At 46.1% G+C, this 16,917-nt stretch overlaps 1 protein-coding gene across 6 annotated transcripts in view; it reads left to right on the top strand.

Annotated features, from left to right (window-relative positions):
* AGBL1 (AGBL carboxypeptidase 1) overlaps positions 1 to 16,917 on the top strand; it is a 733,956-nt gene that overhangs the window by 108,807 nt on the left and 608,232 nt on the right. For all 6 annotated transcript variants that reach the window (XM_047736649.1, XM_047736650.1, XM_047736647.1 and 3 more), the window contains one exon: positions 12,739 to 12,776. In XM_047736649.1, the coding sequence (XP_047592605.1) occupies positions 12,739 to 12,776 (38 nt within the window). The remainder of the gene's footprint in view (positions 1 to 12,738; positions 12,777 to 16,917) is intronic.

Genomic DNA, 16,917 nt, shown 5'->3' with positions numbered 1-16,917 from the left:
AGCGGGGAGCCTACTTCCCCCCCTCCCTCTGCCTGCTGCTCTGCCTACTTGTGATCTCTCTCTCTCTCTGTCAAATAAATGAATGAAATACTGAAAAAAAAAAAAAAAGAAGAAAAAGGGCTCCAAGAGGCTAAGGGGAATGCAAAATGTGTGGAAATGTTTTGTGGTGTAGTCTGTGTTTGCCAGTCTAGACAGAACACGTTCTCAGCAGTTGGAGAGCATCACATCATCAAAAAATGCTGTGCTTGTATTTGAAAGTCGCTGTGTACCATCTCACCTGAGATAGATACAACACTTGTCTTTTAAATGATAACTCAGTGTTGAAAGTATTGTTGTAAGGCTCATTCCTTAGGATATTGATTCCAGAAACAGCAGTCTGAATTTGTACTTCCCTTATAAGGTTTCTGTCTATCACTCAGGAGTAAGAAACCATTGCTGGGGCTCAGGGGTGGCTCAGTCAGTTGAGCATCTGACTCTTGGTTTGGGCTCAGGTCATGATCTGAGATCGGGCCCTGCGTTGGGCTCCGTGCTCAGCAGGGAGTCTGCTTGAGAGTCTCTCTCCCTCTGCCTCGGCCCCTTCCCACTCTCTCACACTCCCTCTGTCTCTCAGAATAAATAAATCTTAAAAAAAAAAAAAAAAGGAAACTGTTGTTTCAGATGAGAGTAGATAGTTAGATAGAATTTTGGTCCCCAGCTTTTCTGGCTTTCTGATTGAGAGATGGAACCCTATGTGTGCTCTGGCTTTCTCTGCTGTCCCATCATAGCTGTGGTTTCCTTCCCAGGCTCATTCATCAGTAGACTTTCTAGTTCTTGTCTTCCGAAATTTGTTAAAACCTTTAGTTGCCTGATGACTTCCCCCTCCCACTACCTCCACAGTTAATGGAATTATTTGTCTTTGTATTTCCCCAATGAAATTAATGGAGTTTTGGGAGGAGGGCACGTGAATTCATGTTACAAGTTTGCTTTGAATGAGAAGCCCGTATCTGTTGTGCTGTCTTTTCAGGCATCCCTCTGTCCATCCACTCACCATTCCATCCTTTTGGTCAAGACTTGCTCAGGGTACAATACATGAAAATAACTTAGTAATTCCAAGTGAAATAGAATAACAGCTAAACGTAGAAGAAAAATTTCTTCCCCTGCAGTTTAGGCAAGCCATCAAACTTTCCACGGCACTTCTGGGTGAAGATTGACAGCTGAGGCTTATAGTGGTGGGGGGTCTGGGAAGATATCCAGGATCTCTAGAGAGAGTCTGAAACAAAGCAGGGGGCCTCCACTGGTAGCTTTACTGTAGGCTTCACTACAAGCTTCTCACCTGCCCTGGAGGAATCGTTAGGCCATGTCCCTGTTCTCAGCAGAGCTGAGCAACCTGCCTAGCAGCACCCTGTACCCACTGCCCACCCAGTAACTTCTTTGTTCCCTTGCCCTCCTTTCACCACTCCAACTCACTCCTGGTATCCTTAAAAACAAAAACAAAAACCTTCTTTGTGATACTTACTTTATGTGGTTTCTGGAAATAATATGGGGTTACAATTAAGGCACATTTAAGTTTCGCTGAAGACTTTTACAGCCTATTGTCTTATTATTTACACACCAAACGTATATTTAAAAAATGACTATGGAGCAGGAGCTATGGTAAGTGTTCAGACTAAAAGATCATAACATAGTTTGTGTCCTCCAAGAGCTTCGAGCTGAATGTGGACCTAAATATACAAATAGATCATGTCTGTGTTATTGTACAAAGGCTGTGTGAAGATAAAGTTCTTCAGAGGAAGACCTTTATGGAGGCTGGAACTTGAGCTGGGTGTGGGGAGATGGGTAGGAGTTAGCTAGATGGGAAAAGATACAGAGGGAAGGAAGGCTTTCTAGAGAGTGGAAAGTCTGTGTCAAACCTGTGGAAAAACAGGAAAATACCAGACCGTGATGTGTGGAGGGGAATTTCAAGAGCATCACATGTCTCGTGTTCTCTGAGAGGCTGTTGGATTTGTTGGCAATAAACCCAAATCCTTTAAAGAAGTGGGATTGCCGCTATCATCTGAGTTTATTTTTTTTTTAATTTTATTTTTAAAATGTTTATTTTAGAGAGACAGAGAGCTGGGGGGGTGCTTATGGGCAGAGGGAGAGAGAGAATCCTCAAGCAGACTCCCCACTGAATGTGGAGCCTGACGGGGGGCTGGATGCCATGACCCTGAGATCATGACCTGAGCTGAAATCGAGAGCCAGCCGCCCAACCAACTGAACCACCCAGGCGCCCCCATCATCTGAGTTTAGTGAAGACTGCGATTTCTAGAAGAGAGAACTACTCTAAGGATGTTGGGATTCACAGGCATTAATCCCATCAAGAACTGCGCCCCCAGTCACAGTGGGGCTTTGAGACAGATGTAAGTGAATAAGGGCCTCTACCGTCTGAACCTCGGGCTCTAGTTTGGAAAGAGCCTCTGAAAACTCTTGGATCTGCTTTTAAGCCCTTAGTTTTAGTTCAGAGAGAAGGATGTTCATGAATCTTTGCTTGGAGGTCCAGCAATTGTGGCACCTGCAGGAGGCATCACTGAGGGTCCTGAGCATTTGGCCTGAAAGGAAGATGGCCCCGGGCGTGTTCCCCTCAGCCAGGTCTACTGAGCACCGGCGGCTTGGATCTGTGGTGTGCAAGAGTGATTCAGAGACCAGCAGCAGCAGCTCCTGAGAAGTCGAAGTGTGATTTCTGAGGCCCCCACCCTGGACCTCCTGAGTGAGAAATTCTGGGGATGTGGCCCCCCACCCTGTGTTAACGAGCCCTTCAGAGGATCCTGATGCTCGCTCGGCTGGGGAATCCCCAGCCAGGGTGGAAGGGTGAACGTTTCTGGTGCAATTCCCATGTCCTGCCAAGAGAGGGAGCACTTTGCAGGCCTTTGCATCCTCTTTACCCCTTCTTTCCCAAAAGACCCAAGTGGTTTTTTGAAGAGAGATGACTCACCATTAGATCCAATGACAACTTTTTTTTTTCTAGTAAAATGCACATAACATATAATTTACCATTTTAACCATTTTTGAGTGTACGACTCAGTGGCCTTAATTATATTCCCAGTGTTGTGCAAGCATTATCACTGCCTATTGCTAAAACTTTTTCATTACCCTAGACGGAACTCTGTAATTATTAAGGAATAGCTCCCATCCCCCTCCCTCCAGCCCTAGATTGCCTTGAATCTGCTTATGAATTTGCCCATAATAGGTGGCTCATGTAAGTGGACAGAATCCTAACAATATTTCTCTTTCTGGGAATGGCCATCTTTTGCAGTGCTGGTTGTGTTGGTGCTGGGGGGTGCTAAGTCGTGGTACCGAGCATGGGGCCCCTGTTATACCTCAGCCAGACAGACCGTAATGGTCAGGCCAGTCTTTGTTCTGTCCTTCAGCTGGAGCAAAATCAGGTGCATTTTGATGCATTCATGAACTATTCCGAAACTCTCTGTTGGGTTCCTGCTCTGTGCTCTGCAGTGAACTAGGGATCCTATCTCCCCTTTTGTGCACCCAGACATTCTCGAGTGGATTGTATCACATGGGTTTGACTAAGTGTGTGCTAGAGCAACAGTTGTACTGTAGCAATATAGCAAACACTCTGTCACATTTTATTTTGCATATATGTGCATAATTACATACTGTACTCATTATACATTTATATATGTGTTACAGTAGAGGATTATAGTCACACATCCCTGTATATTTTACTTTATGAATAATTTAAGAAAGCTCAAGGGTAATATTTGCTTTAAGTGCTAACGTGAGACTTACACCCCCATGTAGAGAAAGACTCCCCGGAATGTGCAAGAGCTTATTGGAATCCCCACCCTTCTTCCCCCTCAAGCATTCATCTTCCCCTTCCTGGCCTTGGGGAGTCTCCAAAGCTTTTGCCTGAGTCCTTGATCCTCATGCTGTTGCCCCTGGATCTGAAAGTACTTCAATACCGTTTCTGCTTCGCAGAGCTGCTGCTTCTGACCAGGCGGGCGGGGTCCTCCCAGCCTCGCTCGAAACCTCTTGTCACACTCCCTGCTGACCGTTACTCAACAAGCCAGGCTGAGGTCTGGGTTTCGCTTTCTCTTATAAAAATTTTTGGTGTTGGAGGCGCCTGGGTGGCTCAGTCGATGAAGCCTCTGCCTTCAGCTCAGGTCATGATCCCTGGGATTGAGCCCTGCAGTGGGGGTGGAGGGGTGTCCCTCCTCTGCGGGGAGTCTGCTTCTCCCTCTCCTCCCAGCTTGTGCTCTCTGTCACTGTCTCTGTTGCTATCTCTGTCTCTCTCTTAAATAATAAAATCTTTCAAAAAATTTTCAGGGATGGATGATGGCTCCCTCGAGCTGTCTTCGGTAGCATCTGGGTAGAGCTGGAGAGCGGGGATCATTTTTCTTCCTCCCTGTCCCCCCCCCCCCCTCAAGAGAAAGAGGGACTTATTCCGTGCTGGGCACAAGATGGGCTCAACCTTTGCACTGTGCACTATGCATTCATGGTTTTTACTTTTCTTTCATGATGCAGGGGCCATCTTGGTTTGCATTTCTGTTTTGTCGTCTCCCCCTTGAAAATGGTGATTGGCAAAATCCATGTGGCATTCATTTTCCTTGGTAACCCAGCCCCCTGTGTGTGTGTGTGTGTGTGTGTGCGTGCGCGCGTGTGCATGCCTGCTTTTATCCATCCTGCTACTCTCTCTCAAGCCGGGCAGGAGGCCGGGCTGTGACAGATGGCGTTCTGGGCGCCTGTGCTCTGCAGGCAACGTGTTCTATCCCTTGTCAGCGTCCTCCTGCTCTATGCACCTGTTATTAACCAGCTTCCCCACCCCCCACCACTTTCTGTCTCTGCTGCTACACCCCGGTATCCTAGGCAGCCAGCTCTCGAGAGACCTTAGGGTTAAGTTATTAGGACTGCTCCCTTCCTTCTTTCTGACCACTTTTCTCTTTCTCTCTGAAAGCTCTGTGGGCCCAGTGGTGGGGTTAAGTGCCCAGAGGTTGGGGTCAGACGGACTCAAGGCCAAATTCCATCTCCGCTGCTTCCTAACATTTCTTCGGGCAGGTTCATGTACCATGATTAGTTCCTTCATCTTTAAAATGGGGATCATTAGAGAAATAACTGAGCTAATGTTATTCTCATACTAAGCTGTCAGGAAGTCCTGTTAGCTCTAAATTCAAAATAAATCGACACTCCTCTTGAGAGGATCACTCTAGCTGTATCCGAAGAACAGTTTGAAGGAGGCCGAGAGTGTGTCTGGGTGCACTGGTTTGGGGTTGATAACAGTAGTTTGGTGACAGCTGAAATTTAGGTAATTTCTGTTTATTTTAACGTTGAAAAATTTTTTCAACAATGTTTTCTGTTGTTCAGTGTAAAAGCCTTTGGTCTCTTTTGTTCAGTTTATTACTGAGAATTTTATTCTTTCTGCTGCCATTACAAGTGAGATTGCTTTTTTAAAATTTTCATTTCTGAACTACTCATTGCTAGTATACAAGCTACAATTGACTTTTGAAAAACTTTTTTTTTTTTTAAAGATTTTATTTATTTATTTGTCATAGAGAGAGAAGCGAGAGCGAGCACAGGCAGACAGAGTGGCAGGCAGAGGCAGAGGGAGAAGCAGGCTCCCTGCCAAGCAAAGAGCCCGATGTGGGACTCGATCCCAGGACGCCGGGATCATGACCTGAGCCGAAGGCAGCTGCTTAACCAACTGAGCCACCCAGGCGTCCCTGAAAAACTTTTTTTTACTGAAATTCAGTTTAGTTCAATTCAATTTAGTGTATTATGGGTTTCAGGGGTAGAAACTAGCGATGTATCAGTTGCATATAACATCCAGTGCTCATCCCATCACCTGCCTTCCTTAATGCACATCACCCAGTGACCTCATCCCCCCACGTCCACTCCTCCCCTCCAGCAACCCTCAGTTTGTTTCCTAGGGTTAAGAGTCTCTTATGATTTCCCTCCCTCTCTGCTCTTATTTATTTTTCCTCCCCTTGCCCTATATTCATGTGTTTTGTTTCTTCAGTTCCACATATGAGCGAAATCATATGGTATTTGTCTTCCTCTGACTGACTTATTTTGCTTATCATAATACCGTCTAGTTCCGTCCATGTCATTGCAAATGACAAGATTTCATTCTTTTTTTTTTTAAAGATTTTATTTATTTATTTGACAGAGAGAGATCACAAGTAGATGGAGAGGCAGGCAGAGAGAGAGAGAGGGAAGCAGGATCTCTGCCGAGCAGAGAACCCGATGCGGGACTCGATCCCAGGACCCTGAGATCATGACCTGAGCCGAAGGCAGCGGCTTAACCCACTGAGCCACCCAGGTGCCCGATTTCATTCTTTTTGATGGCTGAGTAATATTCCACACAATTCACCTTTTTTTTTTTTTTTTTTTTGGTGGCACATGGCAGAACTTATTCTGATAGTTTTTTGGTGGATTCTTTTAGACCTTGTATATACAAAACCAAGCCATCTGTAAGTAGAGAACACTCTGCTTCCTCTTTCCCAGTCTGTATGCTAGTCACTCATTCATTCCTAAATGCCCTGGCTACGGCCTCTAGTACAACGTTGAACAGAGGTGGTGAGTGAGGATGGATGGCTATCCTTAGCTTGCTTCTGATCGTGGGGGAAAAAGCATTCGGTCTTTCTCTATGTGTATCACGTTAGCTGTGAGTTTCAGGTGGATCCCTTTATCAGGTGCAGAAGGTTCTCTTCTGTCCCTAATGTGGTGAGCGTTTTTTTTTTTTTTTAAGATTTTATTTATTTATTTGACAGACAGAGATCACAGGTAGACAGAGAGGCAGGCAGAGAGAGAGAGGGAAGCAGGCTCCCTGCTGAGCAGAGAGCCCGATGTGGGACTCGATCCCAGGACCCTGAGATCATGACCTGAGCCGAAGGCAGCGGCTTAACCCACTGAGCCACCCAGGCGCCCGTGGTGAGCGTTTTTATCATGAAACTGTGATGGGTTTCATCAGATGCCTTTCCTGTGTTGGTTGAGACAATAATGTGGTTTTTATCCCATATTCTGTTATTATGGTGGATGATTACATTGGTTGATTTTCAGGTGTTAAACCAATCTTGCATTCCTGGGATAAATGCCCCTTCACCATGGTATGTAACACTTCTTGTTTGTTGCTGTATTTGGTTTGCTTCTTGTAGCTTTCTACTGGTTTCTCTTCTAGTCTGTTTCTGGCTTCTACTCTTGCTTCCCTGGAGTCCTTTTTCATTTACTTTTCGAAAAATAGAGTAGCCAGAGAAACCCTAAAACATGTTAGCTCATTTGCTCAAAATCCTATAGGGAATGCTCTGCTTGCAGAGAAGTGAAAGCCTTTGCCATGCTTTCCAGGTGCTGCGTGAATGGTCCCCATTACTCCCCTCAGCTAACGCTCCCCTCCCTCACCCTCTTTGGCTCAGGAAGTCCCGTGCAGCTTGCTTTTCCTCGAACAAATCAGCCTGTTGTCATTCAGAGGGTCTGTATAGGCTGCTTCTGATATTTGTATGACAACTTTGTTTCCTCCTTCACATCTCTGTTCAGAGACGTTACCTTCACTAGGAGGCCCATTTTAGACAATCTCTTAGATCTTAACCCATCCTGGTACATCTGATGTCTTTACCCTGTTTTTACTTTTTCTGTTTTTCCCTTAGCATTTATCACATTTTAGAATACAACTTTAATGTACTATTCAAAAATATATGGTCTATTAACTACTTTTTTTTTCATGCTGACTCAACCCTTTCGAGTACAAAAATCTTTGCTTTATCCATTTATCTCAGCACATAGCATAGGTGATCAATAAATATTTGTTCAATGAATGAATAGCACATTTAAAGTGCCTGGGCCAGAGCCTAATTTTTGGAGAAAGTTCCATGAATATTTGATGATGCTCTGTATTCAAATACTATTAAATGGTGGGGGTAGAATAATGCAAAATGAAAGTTTCCTGTTTTCTGGAGTTTGCAGACTGGAAGAGGAGTCAGACATTAATAGACACAACTGAGTGAATAATTACAAATTGAATTGTGCAATGAGAAGAGGGGAAAGAAAGGATAAACACACCAATAAAGGACCTGGGCCTAGACTGGCAGTCAGGGAAGGCTTCCCAGAGGAGGTGACAGCTAAATTAGGATTTGAAGGATGAGGTATGAGCTACAGGTGAAGGAAAAGGGAAGGCCTAGAGAGCATTTTAGGCTGTGGCGTTAGCAAGGAGAGAGGATAAGTGATGGGAACATGTTCCAAAGCTTGGCAAAAGGCTGAAGGGGCGGAAATACAGACTGTATGAGAGGGTGATGTGGGACAAGGCTAGGTGGAGGGATGGCAGCACGTGGACTTGGTAGATCCTCCTGGACCACGTTTCGGATTTGGGTTTTTATCCAAGAGCAAGATTGGGTGTGGGGTAGCAATGGGAGGGTGCCCTAACCGGGTGTTCTTGAGAAGATCCCCTTAGTTGCAACTTGAAGAACAATTTGAAGGGGGCCTAGAGTGCATAGGGGTGGATTTGTTCTGGGGTTATGGCAATAGTTAGGGGAGTGATAGTCAGGTGATTTTCATTTATTCCCTTTCTTTATGCTTAACTGTATTTTCTGATTTTTCTAAAATGATCATGTAGCTCATTTGCATTTCTTATGCAGGAAATTAAACTGTAAATTTCAACCAAGGGCTAATAACTCTAGAAACTCTAGAAATCACATTTCTCATTGAGGTTGCAGACCCCCATGCACTTGGACTAGGGCAGAAACAACAGAAATCAAAAGGAGTGGACAACTTAAGAGCAGTCTAGACGTCAAAATGGAGGAGTTTGAGCGTGTGCCCAGACATAGGTGGTGAGGTCAGGTGGCTAAGGAAGATGCAAGCTCAGTTTCTCAAAAAGTAGTATTCCATTCTCTGGGAAGGGGAGGACTGGGGAGGGTCCTGGCTTGGTGTGGAGAACATTAGGATCCTGGTACCTGAATGCTAACGACTGCGAGAAGCTTTGTGTGGTGCATGTAACTGAAGACACCCTCCACCTCACGATCCCATCTCCTGGTATTCTGCTCCCCTGGAGTGCGGGGGGGGGGGGGGGTCCTGGGACTTGCTTCTAACCCAAAGAATATGAGAAAAGTGAGGACATGTTTGTGCTGTGATGATGTTGTGTTGTTCAAGACTCTGTCTTGTTGACACATGCACTGTGATAACTCTCCCTATTGGTGAAGAAAGTTTTCGTGTTGGGGAAGCCCACATTGCAGATAGCCTCTAGAAGCCGAGAATGGTCTTCAGCCAACAGACAGCAAGACACCAGGGGCCTCAGCACCAATGCTGCAATGAAATGACACTGCCAACCTCAGAGAGGGGGTTGAGGGGGGATGCAGACCCTTCCCCAGCGGAGCCTTCAGATGGAGACTCAGCCCTAGCCGAGTCCCCATCTGCTTACAGCCCATAAGACTGTAAACAGAGAATTTAACTAAGCCATGGATTCCTGCCCCATGGAAACTGTAAGATAAATGAGTACTGTTTGAAACTGCTAAGTTTGTGGTAATTTATTAAACAACAATATCGATAAACTCTGTAGGTGGCAATTTCTAGATCAAAGCCATCTGAGTTACAGAATATTTCAGTTCCAAGAGAGGATTTGGTCATTCTGTTTCTTCATGTTTTGGGGGTGGGGACTCGTTTATCTCCAGGGACCTCTCCTGACTGGTAAACTTTTTTGTTTCAAAACAGAACCCCCTCATCCCCTCTCCTCCTACCTCCTTGACTGCACATTCTCTGAGACTTTTAACATAGATGCTTTGGGGGCCAACCCTGTACTGCATTTCTTCACAGATATTGTCTGTTCCCTTGGCTTCAAGGGTCATTGCTACTAGAGTGACTCCTGCATCTTATCCCCAGTACCAGATCTCCTGAGAATTCTGTATTTGAGCTTCTAGCATGATTCTGAGAAGTTCCATGTAGCTCTGTGCCCATCATCCTGAGCCAAGGATGTCCCAGATTGAAATGATTATCTTCTCTCAACACCTCTGTTTCTCTCCTTAGCTGATTAATGTCTTTCTTCTTCTCCCATTTACGTGGACTAAGCATTTCGGGCCGTCACCAGCTGTTCCCTTGACTTTGCTCTCCACAACTAGCCTGTCCTCAAGTCCTACGAATTCTTTGCTTACAACCTTCACCTTACTTTTCCATCCTTGCCGCCACCCTTTGATTAAAAAAAAAAAAAAGAAAGAAAAGGAAAAAAAAAGAAAGAATCCAGTGGCTTATTACCTGTGGACTTACACCTGATCTCTTTAGGATACTGGGTTATGGTCTCAAACCTTATGTCCATCACTGCCCTAATGGCGCCCCGCACTGCATTATGTATTGATCCCCAATTAGGAGCTGAGAAGAAGGAAATCTTTTCTTGTTACTCAGGAATCAGCCTTGCCTCTTTGACTACTACGGATTACTACTACGGATTACTACGGACTACTACTACTACTACATGGATTTCCTGCCATATAATGTGACTGTCTGGATTCGTAGTTATTTGCTAGGTTGTCATGCTACTAGGTATTCTCTAGAGGGTTTGGATCTGGGAGTCACCTCGAATCTTCTGGTCAGCATCAGAGGGTAACCAAGCTGTAGTGATACTGTCCACTCCACCAGTCACTCTCCGACATTCATGTGCACGTAACTTACCTGCTGGCATGAAAGTTGTGACTCAGCCCGCCAAGCGTGGCACTCGGGAGCCTCCCGCTTCCAGCATCCAGGCTCCAAGCTTCCCTTCAACCCTTCTTTCTCCATTCTCCCTCCACGCCACCCTTTTGTCTGTTGGCCTTGTCCCCTCACGTTGTCCTGACTGGTCTGCCTGCTGCCCACTCCTCCCCACCTCTCGTGTGTCCCTCATAAAACTATGATCTAACGGATCATTACTTCTGCAGCAAACTCCCCAAAACGAAAGTGCTGTGCAAGTCAGAAACGCAGGGTCACCTCACAGACCGGGCCTGTGATCCGGGATGGGGCTGGGTATTTTCTTTCCATGCTTCCTTCTCTGCTGATCCCCTTGATGTGGCCACTTTACTACCCACCAGACCCCCAGGACTGATTTCCCTCTTGCACTAGCCCAACCCCGGCCTTGTATACTGTGGCTCCTAGATTTGCACATTGTCTTGGGCCTCGCAGTTACTCTTTCTATGTGTTAATTTTTTACGATTTTTATTTATTTATTTATTTGAGAGAGAGAGAGAGAGAGAAAGAGCACAAGCCAGGGGAAGGGGTAGAGGGAAAGGGAGAAGCAGACTTCCTGCTGAGCAGGGAGCCCAGTGTTGGGCTCGATTCCAAGATCCTGAGCTCATGACCTGAGCCGAAGGCAGACACTTAATCAACTGAGCCATCCAGGGGTCCTTCAGTATGTTTCTTTTTAAATTTCATGGTTGCCAGATCATGTGGGGTTATAAAGAGAGGGGCTGAAGAAGCCGAAAGGTGATTAGAAGAAAACATGATCGGGAAGGATAAATGAAATGGCCCATCGGTGACAACTAGCCTCACCTCCTTGCCGAGTGCTGTGTGGTTGTGCTGCTCTCTCGGAGCTGGGGGTCAGCCCTGCTATGGGTTTGCACTGGGGCTGGTGAGTCCAGGCGCCGGTACCATCGGATTCTTCTGTCAGTTGTGGGTAGCCCTGACGTCTAACTGCTAGATTTTTACTTCAGTTTGGTTTAGTTTAAACTCATTATTTTTATTTTTACCGCCTCTCTGTTGCTCAGTATTAGATAATACATTGCAAAGAGGAGTGTCGCTCGTCAAGTGGGCAGAGATCAGGGCAGGGCCAGTGTGGGAGACTCAGGAGAATACAGGTGTGCAGGGAACAGGGGTGGGAAGTGCGAGTCCTGGGTGGGGGGTCCCACTCTGTCCGCATGTCTATAATCTTGGAAGGGTGATCCAGCCTTGTTGACCTGTTCCCCCAGTACTCAGGGTTGGGGGTGCTGGTGAGGAAACAGATCACTCTTTAACAGGCCTTAAGGATGAGTTCCTAGAACTGTGCAGAATACTCCTTTTCTTAAAAAAGAAAAAAAAAAACAAGCAATAAACTTTCCCTTCCAGAATCACACCATCGTGTCCTTAACCTTGAAGTTTTCTTCTGTCCAGGGAGTGGGTCTTTGTACGACCTTCTCAGGCTCAGGGTACAAACTGAAAAGTCACGAAGACATGGGCCAAAGGATTTTCATTCTCATCTGTCTCCCATTGCTGCAAAGGTTGTGAAATTCTTCCATGGAATGAAACAGAAAAATCATGACATAACTGTCCACCCCCCCCTGCCCCCCACGTAAGGAACCAGCACTGCTTTCCAACCTGTGAATGTTTTCCTGTGGGCCCCCAGGGCCGCGAGTGTTTGAAGCAGTTCTCACTGCAGCGCTTTCACTCAGCCCACGTCCCAGCCCCTCCCAGCCCACCCTCCAGAGTCGCCAGGGTTCCCAAGTAGAAACCAAGAGACTAACAAGAGCCCTGGCAGGGATGTACAACAGAAATACAAGAAGCGTAGGGTAAGGAAGGTGGTGGAAGGTGGGAGGCAGGATGGGGAGGGGAAGGTATTTTCAGCAGCAGCCGGGACTCCTGAGACCCATTTTCAAGACAGACACTTTGCTTGGAGCAATTTCTGCCTTTGTGCCTCTTTAATGGTCAGTGGTGCAATCAATAGCATGCCTGCTCCCGGGTTAAAAATGCGGCTGTTAGGTGGCAGCAATGAGCCTGCTGGCTTTGGGATCCATGGGCTGACAAAAAGACCATTGAACATTGACTTTTTCACTTTTCTTTCTCTTTCCCCAGGGCAGCCGCCGAAGTCCTGGCAGCATTGCTGGAATCCAGTAAGCACCTCTTCTGGAAAGGGGTCATTTCTTTCCCCTCCGAGTTCAGTGAGAGATGCTCTCTGTATCTCCATGGCTCATTTTCAACCTGGAAGGCAATAGCGCCATTCCTGGGTCTTCGGGGGTGAGATGGAGAGGGTTATGGCTGTTCCAAGTGCCAGGCTGCAACGCGAGAGTGAGTATCTGTCCGTAGGGGTGTGCGTGAGTGCAGTGCCATCAAGGCGGTTTGCTCTAAAGGGAGTGTGTTGTCCTCTGCAGACCCGAGGAACTCTCCAGTTCCTTCTGACAGGAGCACTGTTGGAATAAGGTCCCGTTCCAGCAGGATTGTCCTGTAGAAGAAAAGGTGATGACCCTGGGCGTGTGGGAAGCAGGACTCTTGCTTTTGCTTCTGATCCCAGTTCATGACTCTGTATTCTCGGGCAGGTGGGGTGTTGGGAATCGTTTGGACAGTGTACATTCTAATAACAAATTTATATTAAAAAGTTGGCTCTCTTCTCAGTCACTTGAGTGATTGCAAAAGAATAGCTCTGGGGGTCTGAATAATTTGAAGATTTTTTTTTTTTTTTTTTGCCTGGTAGCCCTGGTCTAATTACATTGGGAGTCAATTTCACGTGTGCAGTATAATAGAAGGCACCATGCGTTTGGGAGCAAAGAAGTCTTAGTGTAATGTTTTTATTTTTTCTCCCCTCCTTACCTTTTCATCTATTTTAATTTGGAGCCTTGGAAACCTGTTCCTTCAATTGTGATATTTGTTTCTCTATAGGGAGCCCGAGGCCTGTGGGTAATAGGTGAACTTTAATAAAACTTATAAATAAATAAATAAAAATAACACCTTCTCCCCCAACCATAGATCTTTGTCAACTCTCAGCACAGAGAAAGAGCCCTGTCATGTAGCACTTCCTTTTGTAGGCTGAAGAAAAAGAAGAAATTAAAGCTTGAATTCATGTGGTCATTTGGAACGTGATACAGTACACAGGCTGTTCACGGCTCTGGGGCCTGCAGGTGCAACGGAGGGTTTCATACAGCTTGGAGGAGGGCAGAGTGAGAGGTCTCAGCCCTTGAGATAGGAAGGAAGAGGAGGTGTTACCTGTGGGTTACGGGCAGGTTAGGAAGGAGCCTGCCTCAGGCTGGCATCTTGGTTCTTGTTAGTTATCTGTCCTGCCATTCCTGGTGATGATACCAAGTGTTTGGTGCTGGAAGAGTTCTGGGATTGCAGGAAGGAAGGGAGCTGAGAGGGGACTAGGGAGCCAGCGCAATCTAGGTGGTGGAGGCCTTCATGTCTCATAGGAAGAGAGCCCCGAGACTGGAGAAAAGCTGACTCCTTTTCTACACGCACACACACACACACACACACACACTTCTCAGCATACAGTGTCCTGAGACACAATGTACCTACCATGTGTGGAAATCTGAAAGCAGGCACATGCCTGTTATTAACTATTTCCATATGAGGCACCAGGCATGGACTCAAGGAAACCAAAAAGCAGTGACAACATAACAACTAATTCAGGCTTAGAACACGTAGCCGGGTTTCCAGCATACCGGCTGCCCACAGCAAACTGAGCACGCTGTACTAGGGACCAGCTTTAAAAGTTTCTGACTTCTACTTTGCCTTCAGAGCTCAGTCAGTCCAGACCTTTCCTCTAAAAAACTTTCTCTGGGGCGCCCAGGAGGCTCAGTCACTTGAGCGACTGACTGTAGACTTTGGCTCAGGTCATGATCTTGGGGTCCTGAGATGGAGCCTTGGGTCATGGTCTGCGTTCATTGGGGAGTCTGCTTGAGGACTTCTCTCCCTACCTCTTTGCCCCTCCCCTTGCTATCACTGTCTCTCTCTCAAATCAATAAATGAATCTTAAAACAACTTTTGTAGGCAAAGGCCATCTTTGTAGGTCGCTGAATTATTTGTGTCAGCACAGTGAAAAGCTAGAAAAAAAGGTGTGGACTAAACATTAAAATGAATGAATGATTTCTGAAGGAATATATATGAATGGATAAAATGAATGAATGATACTTACATGTGTGAAAATGGCAGTACTCCCCTGTACTACCTGAACCCAACAACCCACACGTAGAACCAATGATCTTAACATTTGTTGTTCTGATGTCTACTTAACTATACTAATAGACTCTTGGGGACCTGATAGCCTGCTGTCCTCCACATATAAAACGGGTTTTATCATCCCATCAGAAGGGTGTATGGAGTTATTTGCTAATTCTGCTTAGTCGTCTGCACAGACTTTCTCTGGATCTTAGGTTCTTTATAATGTGAGAGAATTGGATGAGAGGTCCTCTAACATTCTTTCAATCTCTGAGTACTCTGCCATCATATATATCAGGGTCTCCAAACCTTGACACTCTTGCAGATTGGACTGGTTAATTCTTGGTTGTTGAGGCCTGTCCTATGCACTGGGAATGGTTTAGCGGCATCCCTCACCTTGACTCACCAGATGTCAGTAGCACTCTCAATTAGAAAGAACAAAATTGTCTCCAGACACCGCCAAATGTGCCCTGGGAGGTCAGAATTGCCTCCCATTGAAAATCACAGATGTAGATGGGACCAAACCCGTGAATTGAAGGCGTTTTCAAGGTTTCAGATAATCTCTCCTCAGATACTTTATTGGTATCTCATAGAAATGTTCTTCTTGCATAACTAATCTTGAATTCCCCAGCTTTGGTCTCATTCCTGTGGGTTTAAAAGAGGTTAAAAAAACTGATGGCAGAAAGTCACTTGTGGAAGTGCAGAAATTACTTGGGAAGGAATAGGTTCTAAAGATCTAGAAGATCTTAGAACAAGGAGGGCAAATAGTTTCCATTACACGTGCCAGCTCCCACATGTGGGTGGAAGGATTCTGAGATCATATTTGAGCTCAGCAGGAAAGGTGTTTAAATAGCAAAGTTTCTTATGGATTGGGGAGGAGCAGTGACAGAACACCAGGTAGTCGCCATCTTGGTTCTACCAGCGTAAGCCAAGTGTCGTGTGGCGTGGAGGGTCTGGGCAAGGATGGTGCTGCTCCACGTTGGCTGGGACTGCTGTGTGGCAGGGGAATGTCATGGAATTCTCTAGTTGCTTTGTATGGTCTTCATGCACAGTTAAGACCTGACATGGAGTGTCTGTCAGTTTGGATCCCAGGCGAGTTTGTTTTCAGCTGGACCTAATTTCAGGAAGTCAGTTTCTGCCTAAAATTCAAACCCTTACCATCTGGCAATGGATATCTGGGAATGTTTATGTGACCCTTTAGTTTTGTTTTTGTTTTTTTTTCAAAGATTTTATTTATTTATTTGACAGACAGAGATCACAAGTAGGCAGAGAGGCAGGCAGAGAGAGAGAGGAAGGGAAGCAGGCTCCCCGCTGAGCAGAGAGCCCAATGCGGGGCTCGATCCCAGGACCCTGAGACCATGACCTGAGCTGAAGGCAGAGGCCCAACCCACTGAGCCATCCAGGCGCCCCATGACCCTTTAGTTTTAAATGCATAATCCTTTCAGCTAATGATTAGTCTGGTTTTTGTTTTGTTTTGTTTTTGTTTTTTTGCTTAGTCTGGTCTTAATGCTTGCTTGTTGTATAAAAGTTGGCCCTGTAATGTATCTCTGTGATTGCTTCACAAAGAAGGCGCATTCCTCAGTCAAAATAAAGCCAGAAGGATGTATCTTTCTACCTTGGGGTTAGTCAGTGCTTCTGTGGCAATAAACTTGGGTGGGCTTGGGCATCTGAGGCCAGTAGGGTCCTTTCTATTCCTAATGGGTATAGAGAGTGGCTGGAGGCAATGCCCACCAGTATCAGGGAAAGCAGGACCTAGGATCTGGGCGACTTGGAGTTTGCCCACCTTAGCCACAAAGAGAGAGGGAGGGAGCACCTGGGTTGCATAGGACACTTGTTCAGTTGCCTCCGCTGTCTTCCCTCCCATAGCTACTGCACGAGAAGCCAGTGTAGGGTCTGTGGGTGGCGAGAAGAGGGAAACAGTCCAGGAGACATCTTTGTCTCTTCCCCTTCCTGAGCGATAGCAGGCGGAATAAGCTTGGGCGTCCCACACTGCTATTCCAGTTGTCTCCGCAATTTAGGACTCCCAACAATGAAAAGTCATTGCCCATTCAAGGGAACTTTCTGTACGTGCAGGGGCTAGAATGGTCGAATCCAAATCCCACA

Source organism: Lutra lutra, chromosome 7 (assembly GCF_902655055.1).
Source record: "Lutra lutra chromosome 7, mLutLut1.2, whole genome shotgun sequence".
Lineage (NCBI taxonomy): Eukaryota > Metazoa > Chordata > Mammalia > Carnivora > Mustelidae > Lutra > Lutra lutra.
The sequence above is the reverse complement of the archived record's forward strand: the minus strand, read 5'-3'. Positions and strand labels throughout refer to the sequence as shown.